The sequence below is a fragment of the Sarcophilus harrisii genome, chromosome 3, assembly GCF_902635505.1.
Source record: "Sarcophilus harrisii chromosome 3, mSarHar1.11, whole genome shotgun sequence".
Lineage (NCBI taxonomy): Eukaryota > Metazoa > Chordata > Mammalia > Dasyuromorphia > Dasyuridae > Sarcophilus > Sarcophilus harrisii.
In genome coordinates this window covers 73,371,196-73,390,626 of record NC_045428.1, presented here as the reverse complement: position 1 = coordinate 73,390,626, position 19,431 = coordinate 73,371,196, and the positions used below count along the sequence as shown (strand labels likewise).

Here is a 19,431-nt window from a genome sequence, read left to right as displayed (position 1 = left end):
GTTCACTGGATAAGTGATTCTTGGTTGTAGTCCTAGCTCCTTTGCCTTCTGGAATATCATGTTCCATGACTTCCAATATTTTAATGTTGGATCTGTTAAGTCCTGTTAGCTCCTTGATATCTAAATTATTTCCTTCTGGCCATTTGCAGTATTTTTTCCTTGTATTTAGTACTTAGAACTTCTGGAATTTGGCTATAATATTCCTTGGAGTTTTTATTTGGTGATCTCTTTCCTGAAATAGTCAGAAGAATCTTTCAAGGGCTATTTGGCTCTCTCATTCTAGTATACTGGGGCAGTTTTCCTTAATAATTTCCTGAAAGATGCCTTTCAAGTCCTCCTTTTGATCATGGCTTTCAGATAGTTAAATGATTCTGGTATTATCTCTCCTGTATCTATTGGCTAGATCAGTTTTTTTTCCATGAGATATTTTATATTTTCTTCTGTTTTTCTTTTTTTTTTTTTTCAGTTTGATTGATTCTTTATGTCTCAGAGTCCTTAGCTTCCATTTGCCCAATTCTAATTTTTAATGTATGGCTTTTCTCAATCAGCTTTTGCATTTTCTTTTCCACTTAAACAATTATACTTTTTAAGTAGTTGTTTTCTTTTTCCAAGGTGTTGATTCTTTTTTTCATAATTATCTTGCATCACTCTCATTACTCTTTTCAATTTTTCCCCTACTTCTCATATGATTTTTAAGTCCCTTTATGAGCTCTTTTGTTGAAACCATTTTCCATTTTTCTTTGGGGTTTTGCTTATAGGTATTTTTGAAGTTGTTCTTCTTATTGTGCAACTTGATCTTCCCTGTCACTATAGTAACTCTCTTTGGTCAGATTCTTTTTATTATTGTTTTTGCTCATCTCATTTTTTTTCTTTTGAATTTGACCTTTGCTCCTGATGTGGAAAGAGCATTCTCTCAGCCTTCTTGTGCCAAGAGCTACATGGGTATTTATCTGATACTACACTGATGTTTCCTTGAAACCCACAGGGGACTTACATGTCTGCTGCTGTGTAGGGGATGATTTGTCCTACTGGAAGTCACTGCGATGTTGCAATTCACCTGCTGCTGAGCCATGGACCTAATATTGGTATCTCGGGTGAGCCGAGGTGAATGTGTTCCTGCATTTTCTTGGTGCTACCTACAATGAAGTTGCTGACCACTGTCTCTTTACCCAAGAATACACTAAAGCATTTGGTGGTTTTCAGAACTAGAATTTTCCGGTCCCCTCATTATGCTAAGGCATGTGGGTGGTTCTGGTGTTAGCATTTGCTTGCTCCACTGCACTGGAGATCAAGATTTACCACTGGCTGGGTGAGGTAGGGCTTGCTAAGATGCTAAAATGCTAAGATGCTAAGAAGCTAAGATGCTTCCTATCCTGGAGTACTCTCCCTGCTTTTTCCAAGTGAGAAAACTTTTCCTATTAATCTTCCAAGTTTCTTGGTCTCAAAAATTATTTCATACCAGCTTTTTGCTGGTTTAGCTGTTTCAGCTAGGTTCAATTTTGTGGTTATTTAGAGGGGAATATGAAATAGTAATGGAGATTTGCTGATTATTCCATGATCTTGGCTCTTGGAAAACAGAAATTTATGATCTTAATGATAAGCCTTAAAAACTGAGAAATTCACTGACATATCGGGGTCATAGACAGTCTGTATCAAAGATAGGGCTCTAATTGACTTTCAAATCACTACACTACTTTTTCCCTTTAAATAGAAGATATTATATATTCCAAACAATTCTCTATTTCATGAATGTGAGACTTTTATCAGAAACATTAAATTAACTTTAGAAAGATCAGCTGTTGGCATAAATGTCTTTCAAAATATTTCAGGAGATAAAAATTCTTCAAAGTTAAACACTGACAAGATTGAGGGAGAAGTAGGGTTCCTCATATCAAAAACAATTAACCTGGAAAAACGGTCAAGGAGACATAACAATAATAGGATTGCCTGAAATCTATGACCAAAAAAAGAACCTTAAACTTAAGAAACTTCAACTTAAAAGTTTAACTTGAAGTTTAAAAATAATTGAAGAAAAAGTACAGACATATTAAAACAAGAGAAAAAATATGAAAATAAAAAATCCATAAAAGTCAGTACCAAAATCCAAAAATTCCAAAACTAAGTACAAAAAAGCATTACAAGCAGATGAAAGGAAGAATTCAAATATCAAGTACACAAAATCAAGATCACATAACATTTATCAGTTATTACAGTAAAGAAGGTGAGAACATGAAATGAGATATTCCAAAAAATAAAAAAACAGAAGTCAATAACAAAAAATAGCATACCCAACAAAACTGAATATATCAAGAGGATAGAATTGGCCTTCAATAAAATAAAAAATTTTCAAATATTCTTGATTTTTAAGAAACAACTAAAAATGAATTTTAAATTGTAAATATGGAAGTACAGAGGCAAATAGAAAGATAAATATGATGAATAATCAGAAAGAACATTAAAATGATGAACTGTTTTATAATTTAATGGGGAATGAGTGTTAAAAGGATTTTTTTCTTTAAAGAAGACTTTTGTCACAAGAAGTTATTAAGTCATTTGTTTTGTTAACTTTTTAGGATGTTATAAGAAGAAAGAAAGTAGAAGACAAAAATTAAAGGGAAAATGAGAGAGAAAAAAGGATAACAGGATGCACAACCATATTATAAACCATATATAAAGTAAACTATGTGCCTACACGGAATGAGTAGAGGGAGTGAGCATCACAATATCTTTATTTTCATTAAAATTGAACAAAAGATGTCAGAACACAATTTGGTGTAGACATATATCCAACTTAACAGAGATCTATATCTATCTTTTTTCTATATTTATAAATATGTAGCTAGAAAGGGAAAGAAAGAAGGAGAGAAAGAAAGAAGGAAAGAAAAGAAAGAAAGAAAGAAAGAAAGAAAGAAAGAAAGAAAGAAAGAAAGAGAGAGAGAGAGAGGAAGGAAGGAAGGAAGGAAGGAAGGAAGGAAGGAAGGAAGGAAGGAAGGAAGGAGGAAGGAAGGAAGGAAGGAAGGAAGGAAGGAAGGAAGGAAGGAAGGAAAAAGGAAGGAAGGAGGAAGGAAGGAAGGAAGGAAGGAAGGAAGGAAGGAAGGAGGAAAGGAAGGAAAGAAAAGAAAGAAAGAGAAAGAAAGAAAGAAAGATAGAAAGAAAGAAAGATAGATAGAAAGAAAGTATAAGAGGGAGGGTATGTTCAGGGAGAAATTATTCATAAGAAAAAGATTATATAAGTATGGAGTTGTTCAGTCATTTTTTTCATTCATGTCCCAGTCTGTATGACCCCATCAGGATTTTCTTAACAAGAATATTGAGGTGGTTTGCCATTTCCTTTTTTAGCTCCTTTTACAGATGAGGAAACTGAGGAAAACAGGGTTGAGGGATTTTCCCAGGTAGTATAACTAGTGAGTGTCTGAGAGGTGATAGTAAAGAATAGATTAAATGGAAAAAAAAGAAAGAATATTAATTTGAAATAAATAGGAAGAGAGAAAATAGAAACAAAAATATGAGATAATAGAATGGTGAGGACACAATTAAGTATAATGTGAATGGATTCCATAAAATGGAAGAAGCTTTCAGAATGGATTAAGAAGCACAGTTCAGCAATGCAATCTGACTTGAAACAAACAAACAAACAAACAAAATAAAAAAAAAACAGAGAATCAGAATAAGAAATTGAAGCAATATCTATTATGCCTCAGTTGAATACAAAAAAATCAAGAGTAGTAATTGTAATTTTGGACAAAGCAACAAAAAATTGACCTAATTTAAAGAGATAGAGAAGAAAAGTGCATAATACTCAGCTATAAATAGCTCTTTTACAAAAAAAAAAAAATTACCCTTTTAGAGGATATAAATACTTTACAAATGAATTGCAAAAAGCAGAAATATTAGATGTAGGTATGTATATATGTATGTGTATATGTGTATGGGAACATATATAATTTACTGATCACAATGACATATAGGTATATCATAGATGTCCTTTAGGATTCCATTCTTCTGGTCCATTCTAGTCCTTCTTTTCTACTTCTATTTCTCTTGTTGACTCATCAGCTTCCATGAATTACATTATTATCTTTATGCTAATGATTCTCAAATTTACTTTTCCTGCCCAGTCTTTCTGTTTAACTTTAATCTTGCATCTTAAATTGCCTTTCAGATATTTCAAACTGGATTCCAATAGACATCTTTAACATTATACCCAGGACAATATTCGCAGGACAAAACATCTTATCTTTCTTCAAATTCTCTCTTTCCTATTAATAAGAAAAGAAACACCATCCTCCCAATCCCTTAGGCTTGTAAATCTAGGAATCATCTGGCTCCCTCATTATCTCTTTCACACACATTCTTCCCTCCAACTCCCATATACAAGTTATTACCAAGGCAATTGAAATTTTTAACTGTTCAACAACTCTCAAAATATGTCCTTTTCTATTCTCTGAAAAAATGGTACAGTTAGAATTGGAGTCATAAAATATGTGTGTGTGATCCTAAGCTCTCTGAACCCCAATCTTCTCATCTGTAAATTGGTGATACTTGTGGTACTTTCTTCAACATTGTTGTAAGGATCGAGTGAGATGATTTACATAAAGCAATTTGCAAACTTTAAAATTATATGAGCTATTATTATTCCAGTATTGTATTAGACACTCAGATAATGATTTTTTTCAGGAATGTTTTTGGAATAATAAAGTGCTGTTTGCTCTAAGGAAAAAAATATACTGGCTAAGTTTATACCCTGGCTAAGTGTATAATCTATAGCAATAAAGTATCACGATTTGTTGTATTGTCAGATTTTTAAAATTTTTATTTAATTTCTTTTTTATTAGTCTATTATTTCATCAGTATAGGGGACTCTTGATGAGGAATTCCTTTACTAATGCAGATTGGCATTTTCTTTGCTTTTTTTAGAGAATACCTGGTTCACTAAAACATTAAGTTATTTTACCCATCATTACATAACCACTATGTAGTAAATGTGAGGCAAAAATATTGATAATGTCCAAAGAAATATAAAAAGATGTCACACATTCAATAATTTTTGTTGCTGCCTTGTTGAAATAGTGTATCTGTGTGAATGTGTGTGTTTGTGTACTGACTATATTTTTATAAAACTGTTACAAGAGTTCACTATAAAATTTTCTTTCTTGAGTCTTTTTTTTTATATTTTGAAATATTTGCATTTGTTGATGGTAAGTTCACTCCTCTTTTGGATTTTCTCTAGACTTTATTTCCTCACCATAGGAAACATGTTTTTCTCTTCCTCCAATTGGCAAGTTCCTTTCCAAAACTTTCATTTGAGGAAGTGGTCAAACCAGGCATGTTCAATCTTTCTCAGTTCTGTTTTTTAGGATTTCATATTGCTCAGTGGGTATCTCTCCTGACCACCACTCCCATTTTTCAATTGTTTTTATGTGCTAAATTCTCCCATTAGAACATAGGTTCTTTGTTTGTAGAAATTATATATATTTGTATTCCCACTATTTTGCATAGTGTGTGTAAGGTACATACTATGTACTTAATAAATGCTTTAATTTATCTTTTTTATTTATCCAAAAAAGAAAATACAAAAGAATAATTGTAGTTCTATCTCTACTTTTATTAAAGTAGAATTTTGGTACTTTATATTTGGCTCATTTCCCATCCAGCCAATTTTATGGGATATCTATCCATAAAGAACTTTAGTAGACTCTACTAAATTGTTTTGATTTTGCAAGTTAAGAACGTATTTTAGTCTAGATCTTCACAAGGAATAAACAGCAAAGCTATTTCCAAATCTAGTGTTTTTTTTTACTACCCTGTGAGAAATTGAAAATTGATGATGCTTCCTTTTGTATTATTTTAACAAGGCTTAGTTGTTAGTTATATATTAAAAAATTAAAAATCAATCCCCAATATATTGGTTGTTCCCCCCATTGTGGTAATTGAATTTCCTTTGGCCTACTGTAATTCAAATTTGTGAATTCGTTGACTATGGAAGTGAGATGAGTCAACCTGGTCACAGCATGCTTGCCCACCACAAGATTTTCCAGAAGATATTTATGGAAAACTTTAAAAAAAAATCCCTCCTCTGAGTCAAGCCAAGCATAGCTTATACTCCATCTCTGTGTTAGACCAATCATAGTCTTAGTCACTAAACTATTTTTAGTACTGCTACCCTTTCAACTGTATAAAAGAGCTTCTCTGGCTGTATGTTGCAGACTTGGCTACTAAGAAGCTTACCCTTTTATTGGTAATTGCTAGCCTTGTTATTAAATTGATCATGCTTGGAACTTGTGCCTCAGTTTCTTTTTTATATGATTTTATTGGAACATTACTGCATTGCCTCTATTTAAGCCTTCCTGACATTTTGGAAAGAATACTTTGAATAGTTTCTGTACTCACTGGATGCTTTATAAACATTAGAAAACAAGAGAACATCAAAAAGAGAAAATGTAGTTCTTATTGTCCACATGAGAAGTCTAACTACCAGCATCACCCTTCTGTTTTGAATACTTAAATGATGACATTGCTTATTCCTATCTTGATTTTTACCTAGCCTTTAATCATTGAATGAATGTTGCCTTAAACAAACTGAGGTCTGGGAAAAATCTTAATTTAGAAATGCAAAGGTTTTTCATTGTACTTCTGCCTCAATTGAATCTATTTCATATACAATTCAAGAGATCACCTTTGTGATGTTGTTGATTCTCTTTGAGAATGAAAGATGAATGACAATAACACTTTGATTACTCTCATAATTAATACTCATATGTATTTCCTTTTACCATTTTATCCTACATTTCCAAAAAAATAGATATGCCTCTTATCTATGATTCCATGACTTCTCATTTCCTCCTTCCTGTTTTTTAATCACTTTCCAAAATACACTATTTCACTGTTTGGAGTTTTATCCTGGTCTTTACTCATTTTTCAGAATCTAAATTAATAATTTACTTTTAATTTGTTGTGTTCTCATTTAATGTAATTGATTTGTATTATAAAAAGTCAGCAATTGCAAAGAAAATCAAAAATTAATGTTGAGAACAATGCTGTATGAGGATGTTTTCTGATGGAAGTGGATATCTTCGACAAATCTAATTCAGTTCCAATTAATCAAAGATGGACAGAATCAGCTACACCCAGAGAAGGAACACTGGGAAATGAATGTAGACTACTTGCATTTTTGTTTTTCTTCCCAGGTTATTTTTACCTTCTGGATCCAATTCTTCTTGTGCAACTATATGGATCTGCATACATATATTGTATCTAGGATATACTATAACATATTTAACATGTATAAGACTGCCTGCCATCTAGGGGAGGGGGTGGAGGGAGGGAAGGGAAAAGTTGGAACAGAAGTGAGTGCAAGGGACAATGCTGTAAAAAATTGCCCATGCATATGTTCTGTCAATAAAAAGTTATTAAAAAAATAATGTTGAGAAATTATAAAGAATGCGTGGCTTGCAGATAACTCCCACACTCCCCTTTTGCAGAGATGGGAGCTCCATACTTTTTGCTGACTTCTCTCTTCTTTTTCTTTTTTCTTTTTGTTTTTAAAATATATTATTTATTATGTAAGATGGATTCCTTGGAAGAGGAGGAGGGACAGTAGAGTAAATTATCATGATTTGGAAAAAAAAAACATTTAAAAAATTATCACTATGAACAGTAAGAACATAGAGAAAGCATTCATGAGAGTGAAAATATCCATATATTAAAACCAAGCTCTTCACAATGAGCAGTATAGGTTTGGCTCTCTTGACGTATATTCATCTTATGCATTTGCAGGGCCTGTAATTTTGCTTATATGCAAATACTTATATGGGTGAAGATGACATGATGCCTTGCCCCTCCCCCAATTTGGAATGTTTTATTTCTAGACAGATGAGCCTTCTGATGTTTCTTTCTATTCACATTTTTGCTTCTTTCTACATTTAGTTTTGTAGTTGTAAATATTCCTAAAATTCATATAATTCTGAAACCTTGATATTCAAACATTTTGACAAACATTGAGCCTCAGGAAAAAAGGGTGGCCAGGGAAAGAGCAAAAAGGTGTCACTCAAATGTATCCAATGGACCATAATAAAATAAATGGCTGCACAAGATAATTATGTGTGCTCTTCCTCACACCAATTAACTTTCACCCACAACTGGTTCATCTTGGTCTCTGGGTTTTCTATTTCTCAGAAAGGAACGGTACAAGCAATGTCGGGTTCCTGCTGACATTTTAAATTCTCACATCACAGTAATTTACGGCTTTCTCTGACCTGCCAAGCTTGCAGCTCTTCCTGGTTTACACTTTTTTTTCCCCTCTCCATGGACCCCTTCCTGCTGAGCTCCGGGGAGAAGGTGTGTGTGCCTGTGTGTGTGTGTGTGTGTGTGTGTGCGCGCGCGCGCGCGCCTTGGGGTGGAGGTGAAGACTCATGGGGTGCACCTGATCTCCTTGCTAAAGGTGTGAGTGATGTTAGTGTCAATGACAGCTTTGCAGCTCCCAAATGCTCCTCCCTCCCAAACGGTGCTGTCCTCCAGTCACTGCTGTCAGGAGGTCAGGAAAACAGTGGACACTCCTGGGGTACAGTTAGTAGGAGAGAAACAGTTATACTGCGGGCTGAAGAAGCCAAATTAGGCTAAAGGAAAAGACGCAGCGGGACAGGAGGGAGATGCTCAGAGTGGAAACTATCTACAGCTTTACCCGGTCGCTGCTTGCTGCCTCCCCCTAACCCCAAGCTGAACTACCCCACGCGGGTCGCTGTCCACAGTGGGAGGTGCTGAAAGCAAAGGAAGGGAGAGTAGGGGGCGAGGCGGACATCTTCTTCCTCCCCCCTCCTCCCTTCGCTGTTCCTCCAATCCTCCCCTCCTCCCGCAGCCATTTTACACCGGCAGAGGGGGGCGGGGGAAGGGGAGAGGGACGGGAGATCTGGGCGGAGAGAGCCGGCACTGCCTCGGGGAAGGAGGGGATGAGAGTTGGGGGGAGCAGCGGGAGGAGGAGGAAGAGGAGGCGGCGGCGGCTACCGAGGAGGCAGTGCTGGGTCCCTCAGTAGGGCTCACAGGAGCCACCATCATGGTGAAGAGGAAAAGCTCCGAAGGCCAGGAGCAGGACAGCGGCCGAGGCATCCCCCTCCCCATCCAGACCTTCCTTTGGAGGCAAACCAGGTGAGGGGCAAAGAGACACGCCGCACTGCGCGGTCCTAGGAATGCTTCCTCCCCGCTCCCCCCAACCCCGGTTCCCTGGGCCACTGGAGGTGCTCTGGATGGGGCCGGATGCTCTGCTGCTGTTGCTGCAGCACCAATGCGTGCAACTCCCTCTCTGGAGAGGAAAAAGCAAGCCTTTGGAATCCTTTTTTGTTTTTGTTTTGTTTTAATGAAGTTTGATGACATACAGGCAGGAAGCTATCAAATATATAGATTTGGATCTATACGTAATATATGTGTGTATACATGTACACATACACACACACATATATATATATATATTATTTGGAGATAGAGGACGATAGCTGGAAAGGGAAGGGGGGGAGGAGGAACAAGGAAGATAAACGTCCTTATACGTACTGATTCTCCTCCGCCTCCCGCTGTGATTTTAGACCAGTGACCTGTTGTTTGTCCAGTCTCTCATATTGAGAGTGCCTGTTATGACCACTTGTTACCATTTTTGCTTTCACTTAGACATGATTGTCAACCTCCTAGTTAAAGCCCCTGAGAAAAGCTTTTCAGCAAAGGATTGCCTTTTTTCCTGGAAAGGCCCAAACCCTTTCCCAATAAGCAACCTCTAAAATATATAGCTGCCAGATGTAAAAATGGATTCTGAAAATTGTGGCTTTCAGTTCAAGTCTAAGAAGGTGTAATCATATCCAGTTTTCAACAATATTAATAGTAAATCTGAAGAACACCAAGTACCATTTCTTATATAAATCTCACTCTTATCTTTAACACTAAACACAAGACCCTTAAATATAGAATTACTCTATAAAACAATGACTGTAGCTGACAACAAATGCTTGTCCATTACTGTTCTTAAACATGACATTTGAGTCTAATGATTCTATACTTTTCATGTTGTTAGCTGTGAAAATACAAAGGGTATTTAATGATTTTATATATATATATATATATGTAAATATATAATACCTTGTTTTGCTTGTTATTGCTTCAATTTTACAAAAATTTGTTAATTTTTCAGTGCCTTTTTGAGGCCCAAACTGGGAAAACAATATGAAGCCTCCTGTGTGGTATGTGATTTTCACTTTTTCACTGGCAAATCCATCATAGTCACTGTGATAAATAGAAGAAAAACATGTGATTAATTTCAGCAGTAGTTGCATATGAGGTACATATACAAAATACTCAAAGAAGCAAAATAATATGAACTTGTGGGATTTTATATGTGAATCATCAAATTTACATGACAAGTTGAAAATATATGAAAGTAGAAAGCATCAGAAAAAGATGTTAATAATTAAAAGGTAGTCTTCAGGTTCTCGGAAGTCTTTATCTAGCCCACCCACTTGGTCCAATAAATTTCACATGATAACTTATGAAAACTGATTTGAACTTATTTGTCTACTAACAAATGATATCAGTATATCCTCCTACAAATAGCTACAGTAATGTGTAGTTCTTTTATATATGGGAGAACGCATATTTTCCAGAGAGCTGACAATGCTTCATTCTATAATCATATTTATCCTCCCAAATTCTCCACGATTAAAAAAAAATTAGTCAAGCACTATTCATCTCATCTTCAGACTGAAAAAAATGAGGACTGGAGATCATTGAGTAGAATGATAATGCAGTTCACATAGAGCCAGGATAGAACTATGAATTGGGATGCCAAATTGAGATCTTTATCTTTCTGTTGTCATAGTACGTATGTATGTGTGTGTATATATATATATATGTTATACATATATATATATATATATATGAAATTTGTTTGCAGATAGGCACACTAAACTGTAAATGACTAAATGGACCCTAGTCCAATCAATAAACAGCAAGAGCAACTTAAATATATTATAGCCATTAGATTTTGCTTGGGGTAAACAATTTGGAATTTCTTCTGTATTTTTTCCAAAATTATCAAAACAAAGTTCTTAAAGATACAATACTTTTTCATAGATTCATTGATTTATGATTCTGCTTAGCTCAAGTCAGAAGCAACTTGACATTTTAATTACAATAAATTCTCATACAAGGTCATTGATTCTTCATCTACCTTTGAATGGTCCTGAATAACTCTTTGTACTTTAACTGGGCTCATCCATCTATAATTAGTCATACCTATTTGACAAATGTCTTTATATAAAATAAATGGATACATAAAGTAAAACACACAAACTGAGTGTATGGAATGAGTGTGTGGGCTGGGGATGAGGTGGAACTGAATGTGTGCATGCATGGGAAAAAAACTTTTTCTAGCCTGGAAACAAAATCCAAAGTTTTATTAGCTGAATATTCATTTAAAATGAAAAGGACATGATTATCCAGAATTCATAAATAAGCCATTTATAATGCCAACCTTTTGTTGTAGGAAGTATACTCAAAGATTTTTTTTTCCAAGTGAGGCAGTTAGGATTAAATGACTTTGCCCAGGGTCACACAGCTAATAAGTGTTAAGTGGTTGAAGCAGCATTTGAATTCAGATCCTCCTGACTTCAGGGTCAGTACTTTATGCACTACTCCATCTAGCTGCCCTCAAAGATTGTTTTAGGTGTGTGCAGGCTTTTAAATCTTTTATACTTTTAAATTCCTCCTTTGGTTAATTAATGCTTCAGCTGCTTAGAGGCTGAAGACTGTAAAAGTATTTGGATCTACAACACAAGCAATATCTAAAGGCTTTTATTTAGCTTGTTAAGAGAAAACAAAAGACCGTAACTCTGATCTCTTTTTTTCCCCCCTCTGTAACAGAACCACAGAATCACAGAATAGCTTTGATTACAAGGTCTTTTTTTTTTTAATTCTGTGTACTCATGTGAACTAAACTGGTGAATTGGTTCTTTGTAGGGCATTAGCTACCAATTTGGCCTTTTATTTTTTGATCCCAATTTTTTCCACCCTCAATACCAACTTAATTCCACCTACATATTTTTTAGCATTACACAGAAATCAGAAAGGAGCATAAAGAGTTAAATAATACATTTTCATGCTGTAATGTTTAGCAAAAACTGTATAGTTGACATTCCAGAAAAGAACATAAAATAATTGAAACTGTCAGTTCAAAAGCATCTGAGATTTGGGGGCAGGATTCCCTGGACCAAATATTAGCTCTGACTATAGAGATACTGGAGAGTCATTTTAGATGACCTCAGGATTAGATTCAGTAAGAAGTCATCATGTTTATGATTAAAGTTACACAAAAGCAGTGAACATTCATTGACAACAGTTTTGACCATGAGTGCTCTTGAGATATTTGGTTCATTCTGCAACCTTTAAACAACCTCTACGGAATACTCAAAAAAATTGTCTGAATATACTTATCTCATTTAATTTATTTAAAGGAAAAAGACCAAACTAGCTTTTTTTTTTCCCATTGTATGGAAATGAACATCTATATATGCTATGTAGTTCATTCAAATTACATAAATAGATTTGAAAGCTTTAAAATTATAGATTAGGATTGATTTGAATACAGACATACAGAGATATAGTAATCATTAAGATGACAATATAAAAAATTTTTGACCTTGGAATTTTCATCATAGATAGCATGGTATAGTATTAATGAACCAGAAGATCTGTGATTTGAGTTTCATCTTATGCTAATTACCTTTGAAAAGTCATCTGTAAGATGAACTAGTTGGATTAGATGGCCTCTGAGGTCACTTTCATCTCTGAAACTAAAATCCTATAAAATCATTGGAGTGAGTACTCAAAAGAACCTAACAGTCATATACTACAATCTTCTTATTTGACAGATGAGGAAACTGAGGCCTAGAATGTTATAATGACTTACTCAGGGTCACAGATCTATGCTATATAAAATTCAAATCCAGGTCATCTGAATCTAAAATCCAGTGTATTTTCTACTGTATTATATAACTCCTCTCTGAACCTCTGCTTTGGCAGCTATAAAATACAGAAAATAATAATTGCTCTATCTATATCATTAGATTACTATGAATTTAAAACACAATAATGTATTTAATGTGCTTTGTAGACTGTGAGGTGTTATGTAAATGTAAGTTACTATTTTTATCTTTAAAAAATACCTGTTATGGAAATATTCCCATGACTATACATGTATAACCTATACCCAATTTCTTGCCTTCTCATTGTAGAAGATTAGGAGAGGAGGAAGAGAGAAAATTTGCAACTCAAAAATTTAAGTGAATATTAATAATTGTTTTTATGTGTAATTGGGAAGAAAATAAATTATTAAATAAAATGTTTTAAATAAAAATACCTTTTAGTAGAAGGTATCTTAGAATCTATTCTCCATTGGCCATGAAGAAAGTCTAGTGCAATAATTTTTGTGCTTTTCCCCTCCTCTAGTCCTTTGAACGAGTTTTGGTAGAAAACAAACTTCATGGCCTCTCTCCAGCCCTTTCTGAAGCCATCCAGAGCATTTCCCGCTGGGAGTTGGTCCAAGCTGCATTGCCTCATGTTCTGCACTGCACTGCAACACTGCTTTCCAACAGGAATAAACTGGGTTGGTACTCCACTATGTTCTATGTAGTGTGTACCCTTACCTACCTATGAGAATCTGACTGAACCACTGTATCCCCAGAGTGTTTCCCAGAAAACTAATGACAATTCATTCTATGACTGCAAGTACTTGTTGCTGATTTTTGTTCTTATAACCACCACAGTACTTTTACCTCTGGACTTAGTCCATTCCTTAGTGACTGTGGATTTAAAAGTCCACCTGCTAAAGTTATATTTCCATCACTTTGGATCACAATAACATTTTTAGGTCCAAACTCAATGATTTAGATACTATAAGAACTCTTTCTACTGACCAGTTTCATAAGTAATCTATAGATTAAAGTCTTGAGAGTAGCTTGTGGTTGAGTGATTTATTTGCTCATGATGTGCAGTTTTGGTCTAGGTCATCTTGACAACATTTCCACAGTGCTATACTGCTTCTTTATTTCTTTTTACTTGATTCTTAAAATGAACTATAATCCATGCTTGACTATATCTTATTTTTTAAAAATTCATTTATTGTCTTTATTTTTAATTTCTAATCTATATTTTCTCTACTTGAATTTATCAATGAAAATAACCACATGAATTTCATAGGTCAATCAATGAAACTGTATATTGTTCTCTGTTAATAGACACAACCGAAAAAATTTCTTAGCAGAATATACTTAATATATGCCTCTCTGCATTCCTTCAGGTAATCATCAGTTTAATTATATTCCAAGTGACAGAAAGACTGAAAGATTTCATGCTTAATGTCTAGCAATATAAATCACATGGTAGGGGAACCTAGTAATACGCTCTGCTGGACATGTGACAGTTCACAGAGCCAGCAAATCTTTGACCTGTACTAGTTCTACTGCCACATTGAGAAAAAGATTTAAAATGATTCTCTGCCGCAAAAAGGATCTCAGAAAACATGTATAAAAACCCTGGGGAAAAAAAGGAAAAAATATGCTAAAATGCAGTCCTACTTAACGTTACAGAAATATTCAGTAACCAAGCCACTTCCCCATTGCTCCTAGACCACCTCCCTCACTGCTGTAGTTACACAAAGGGACCTCCCCTTTTACATTGAAATTTTAATCTTTTCCCTAAGGAGAATTGTGAGTATGAGCTCACTAATCATTTCTGATGCATCAGTAAAGGAGACTGAATTTATATGAGTCAATATCCAGACTGCTTCAGGAGCAAAAGAAGAAATGACATAAACCAGATGAGTTAATTTTTGCAAAAACATTTGTTACCATTTGTTGTTCATTTCCCTAAGAAAAGCCTTTTTTTCCCCCAAGAGACTTTTCCAAGGATTTTGAAAAAGCTTTAGATATTTTCAGTTTCACTAAAAACATTCATAATGTTTCTATTACCTACATGAATTAAAAGAAAATCTTTTCAATAAGGATTTTTAAGCTTTTTGTGTCATAGACCCTTTTGGCAACCCTCTTTTCAGAATGCTTTTAAATGTATAAAATAAAATACTTAGGATTACAAAGGGAATTAATTATATTGATATGTAGTTATCCATTTAAAAAAAAAAGTTAATTGCACCTTAGGCTAAAAACTACTGCTTTGTGGTTTTATTATTCACCATAGATTTTAGTAGTTTTTGTCTTTTAAACCAATAAACCTTTAACATGGTGTTACATTGCATCCATTTGACTTTTATTATTACTACCCACAAAAAGGAAGGGAAGTTATGCCATAGAGTCCCCTATCACTTGATAAACTAGTTAGTAGAAGTTTCATAGCCCCTACATTTGAAACTGACTGCTTGGTTCACAAAATCTTCAGTCTTTCTCAAAAGATATCACTGGCAAATATTTTTCATCCAGGTCATCAGGATAAACTAGGTGTTGCAGAAACCAAGCTCCTTCACACGCTGCACTGGATGCTGCTTGAGGCCCCCCAGGATTGCAACAGTGATCGGTTTGGAGGAGGTGACAGAGGCTCCAGCTGGGGTGGTGGCAGCAGTGCCTTCATCCATCAAGTCGAAAACCAGGGATCACCAGCCCATCCTCGGAGAGGCAGTTCCCATGAAGAAGAAGAGAATAGTCGTAGGAAATTCTTCCAGAACTCCATGGCCACTGTAGAACTCTTTGTGTTCCTATTTGCTCCTCTGGTACACCGGATCAAGGTAAGGCAATGTCTAGAGAGAAGAAAAGCCACTTTAATTCATCTTTTCATCGCAGCAAGACCAAGTTTTGACAGGACCATTTTGGAGATCAGTATATAGGCAGAAAATGTCTTAAATTCAAGTGCTATTGGATCATTGAAAAAAATCATAAACAATTAGAACTAGGAAAAAATGGAATGGACTCAAAATGGTTGGTTCCCCCATCCTTATAGAGAAGAGTTTAGATGACTAATTGTCAGGAGTAATAAACATGATTGTTTTTATTTATGTTTTTAGATGGCTGTTTGTCTCCTCCAGCTCTCAAAGGTTGTGTGATTTTGTAAATAGGCCCCAGAGAGTGATGTTTAGTCTAAAGATAGTGGTGGAAACAAACTCCTTGATAGGCTTACAAGGGAGGTATTAGAGGAAAGGAAGATTTTGGAAATTTTCTGACAATGAATTTTTTATTCCTGTAACACCATAAGTATGTCTTATGTTCTAACATTATATGGTCTAAGGCTCCTTCCCAATGTAGCACTGTATGATCAAACACCACTTCCAGAATTAATCTTCTGTGATTTTGAATGCAGGAATGAATAAGGAAAGCTATCTTTCAACCTGATTTTAGTCTAATTAATGGATTTGAGAGTCTTCAATTATCTGAATAATGTAAGCCTTAGAGGTCACAGTAAAAGCTACATTTAGGCTAAAACAAAATAAAACCCCACAAAAATTCTGAGCCTAATAATGACCCCCAAATACTTAAGGAAGGAAAAAATATATATATTCACAGTTGTTCTTCAAATTAATAGATACATATGTAATTTTATTCTATTTGTCCCCAGTTATATGTAAAACAATTTTTTAACATTTATTTTTAAAACTGAGTTCTAGATTCTCTCTCTTCTTCCCTCCCCACACCCCTGCTTCATTGAGAAGGTACATGTGAATTTATGCAAAATATTTCCATAAAAATCATGTTGTGAAAGAAAATATAGATTCCCCCAAAAAACTGTCAAGAAAAATTAAGTTAAAAAAATATGCTTCATAGATATGTAATTAAAATAGCTATTAGTATCAATGATAAAATGTTGTTGTATAGTTGTTTTTCAGTCATATCCAATCCTTTGTGACTTTTTGGGATTTTTCTGGGCAAAAATATTGGAGTGGTTTGCCATTTCCTTTTCAAGATGAGGAAATTGAGGGAAATACAGTAAAGTGACTTACCGGGATTACATGGCTAGTAAGTGTCTGAAGCTAGAGTTGAATTCAGGTCCTTCTGGCTCCAACACTTTAAAGATCTTTGCAAACCATAAATTCACATAATTGTGATCTTCTTTGATCCCTGAAGCTAATTTGGGGTATTAAAGGCTTTTAACAAACTTTGACACAGAATTGGAAGGATTCATTTTTGCCCTACTCATTCCATCCCAATCTGAGGAAAAGACATTTTTATATAATTTTAAAAACATTTTTTTCCAATTTCCAACTTTCCAAAGACAATTTTAACATTCTTTTTTAAATGCTAAGTTCCAAATTATCTCCCTTTCATCCTCACTACTTACTCCCTAAGACAGTAAGCAATTTGATTATATTATGTTATATAATATATAACATAGATGTTATGTATATTCAATCATGTAAAACATATCCATATTAATTATATTGTGAAAGAAGAAACAAGCCAAAAGAAAATAATCACAGAAAATGAAAGTTTGCTTAAATCTTCATTTAGATTCCATCCATTTTTTCTTGGATGTGGATAGTATTTTCCTTTAGAATTATATTGCTGAGAAAAGCCAAGTCACTCAGTAGTTGATCATCACACAATGTTAATTGTATTGTGTACAACATTGTCCTGATTTTTGTCACTTCATTTTGCATCAGTTCATGTAAGCCTTTCCAGGCTTTTCTGAAATCAGCCCATTCATCGTTTGTTATAGAACAATAGTATTTCACTAGAACCAAATGCCACAACTTGTTCAATCATTTCCCAATTGAAGAGTATTCTCTCGATTTCTCATTCTTTGCCACCACAGAAAGAGCTACTATAAATATTCTTGAACATATAGATCCTTCCCTCCCACCTTTTTCTTATGTGTGTGATTTCTTTGGGATATAGTGGTATGTTGTGTTATTGTTGGATCAAAGATATGCACAGTTTGATTGTCCTTCGGATATAGTTCCAAATTGCTCTCCAGATTGCTTGAATCATTTCACAACTCCACCAAAAATGCATTAGTGCCCAATTTTCCCATATCCTCTCTAACAGTTATCATTTTCCTTTTAATACTATTAGTCAATCTGATAGATATGAAGTGATATCTCAGAGTTGTTTTAATTTGCATTTCTCTAATCAATGGTGATTTAGAGCATTTCTTCTTATGACTGATTTCTTAATCTAAAAACTGTGGAAAGATGTTTTCTATATCTCTTGTTGAAATCACATAGCATCTACAACATTGAATTCTATGCCACATTGTGGCATAGGACATTTGAAACTTGAGCCCAAGAGGGTAAACCATATAATCATATTCTAAGAATTTGTGGCCCTTTTCCTGCCCCTGCTAACCATATTGGGTATATGGGGTGTTCAAAGAGAATGAGCACCTCCGATGTGAATGCTTGATGAGTCCTTTTCTGAGCTGCTTATCCACCTTTGGTGTCTATCTAACACTCAACTTTCATCTATGGGTCTAAGAAGCTGTAGCATGTGTAGTGGCTACACACCAATAAATCATCTCAGCAGACAGACCAGGTTGAAGGTAACTGATAGGCTACAAACATGTTGGTGTCTACCCCAAAGATCTGAAGGTTTCCCCCAGTAGAATGGACAAATGAGAACAATTTGTTCCAACAGTTGTCATGAAGGTAGCTACAGTGAACACTGTGGAATATTTAGAGCTTGATCAGACATTAAAGACATCAAGATTATCCATTACATCTCAAGATATCACCAGTCATCTTGACTTTTGTCTTGCCAATGGCCTTCAAAAGAGGGCCTGAAATGGCAATGTTTTATAATTCTACACTTAAATCAGTCCACACATAATTTAAGACATCATTCCATGATGCCATTTGTTCTCTTCAAAAATGAAGGACAGAAAAACAATTGATAATTTCCACTCTTGCCTTTCCATAGGCTACATTTTCCCATCAATAGTTCTTGAAGCAGGCAAAATGGCTTGGAGTTCTTCATCAACAGCTTAGGGAGTAACTGAGCAGGATATGACAGGGTCAGATCTATATGTTAGTAATATCAATTTGACTAGAATATGAAGATTTTTAAATTTATTCATTAGTCTTCAACATTTACTTAAAATGTTTTGATTTGCATTTTTTCCTTCCTTTCCACTACTCCCCAAGATGGCAATAAGTCTGATATAGATGATACATTTACAATTTCTATCGTAAATCTTTTAGAATTGTCTTACATTATTATATTGCCGAGAAGAGCAGTCTTTCAAAGTTGATTATCCATACAATGTTGCTGTTACTACATACAATGTTCTCCTGATTCTGCTCACTTCACTCAGCATTAGTTCATGAAAGTCCTTCCAGATTTTTTCCAAACTCTGTCTATTCATCATTTCTTATAGAACAACAATATTCTATTACATTCATATGGTTTATGGAGATTTAATGAAAGAAGTTGGAGTCAGAGAGACCAGATAAGAGGCTTTGGC

General features: G+C 34.7%; 1 protein-coding gene across 12 annotated transcripts in view; it reads left to right on the top strand.

The window, feature by feature from the left end:
- Nucleotides 1-8,936: 8,936 nt before the first annotated feature.
- The window catches only part of UNC80 (unc-80 homolog, NALCN channel complex subunit), a 218,240-nt gene continuing 207,745 nt past the window's right edge, over nt 8,937-19,431 (top strand). For 8 of the 12 annotated variants that reach the window (XM_031958127.1, XM_031958131.1, XM_031958126.1 and 5 more), the window contains exons 1-4: nt 8,937-9,141; nt 10,169-10,217; nt 13,480-13,636; nt 15,465-15,766. In XM_031958127.1, coding sequence (XP_031813987.1) covers nt 9,050-9,141; nt 10,169-10,217; nt 13,480-13,636; nt 15,465-15,766 — 600 coding nt within the window. In that variant the 5' untranslated portion in view covers nt 8,937-9,049. The remainder of the gene's footprint in view (nt 9,142-10,168; nt 10,218-13,479; nt 13,637-15,464; nt 15,767-19,431) is intronic. The other 4 variants (XM_031958136.1, XM_031958134.1, XM_031958135.1 and 1 more) reach the window with 2 other exon arrangements.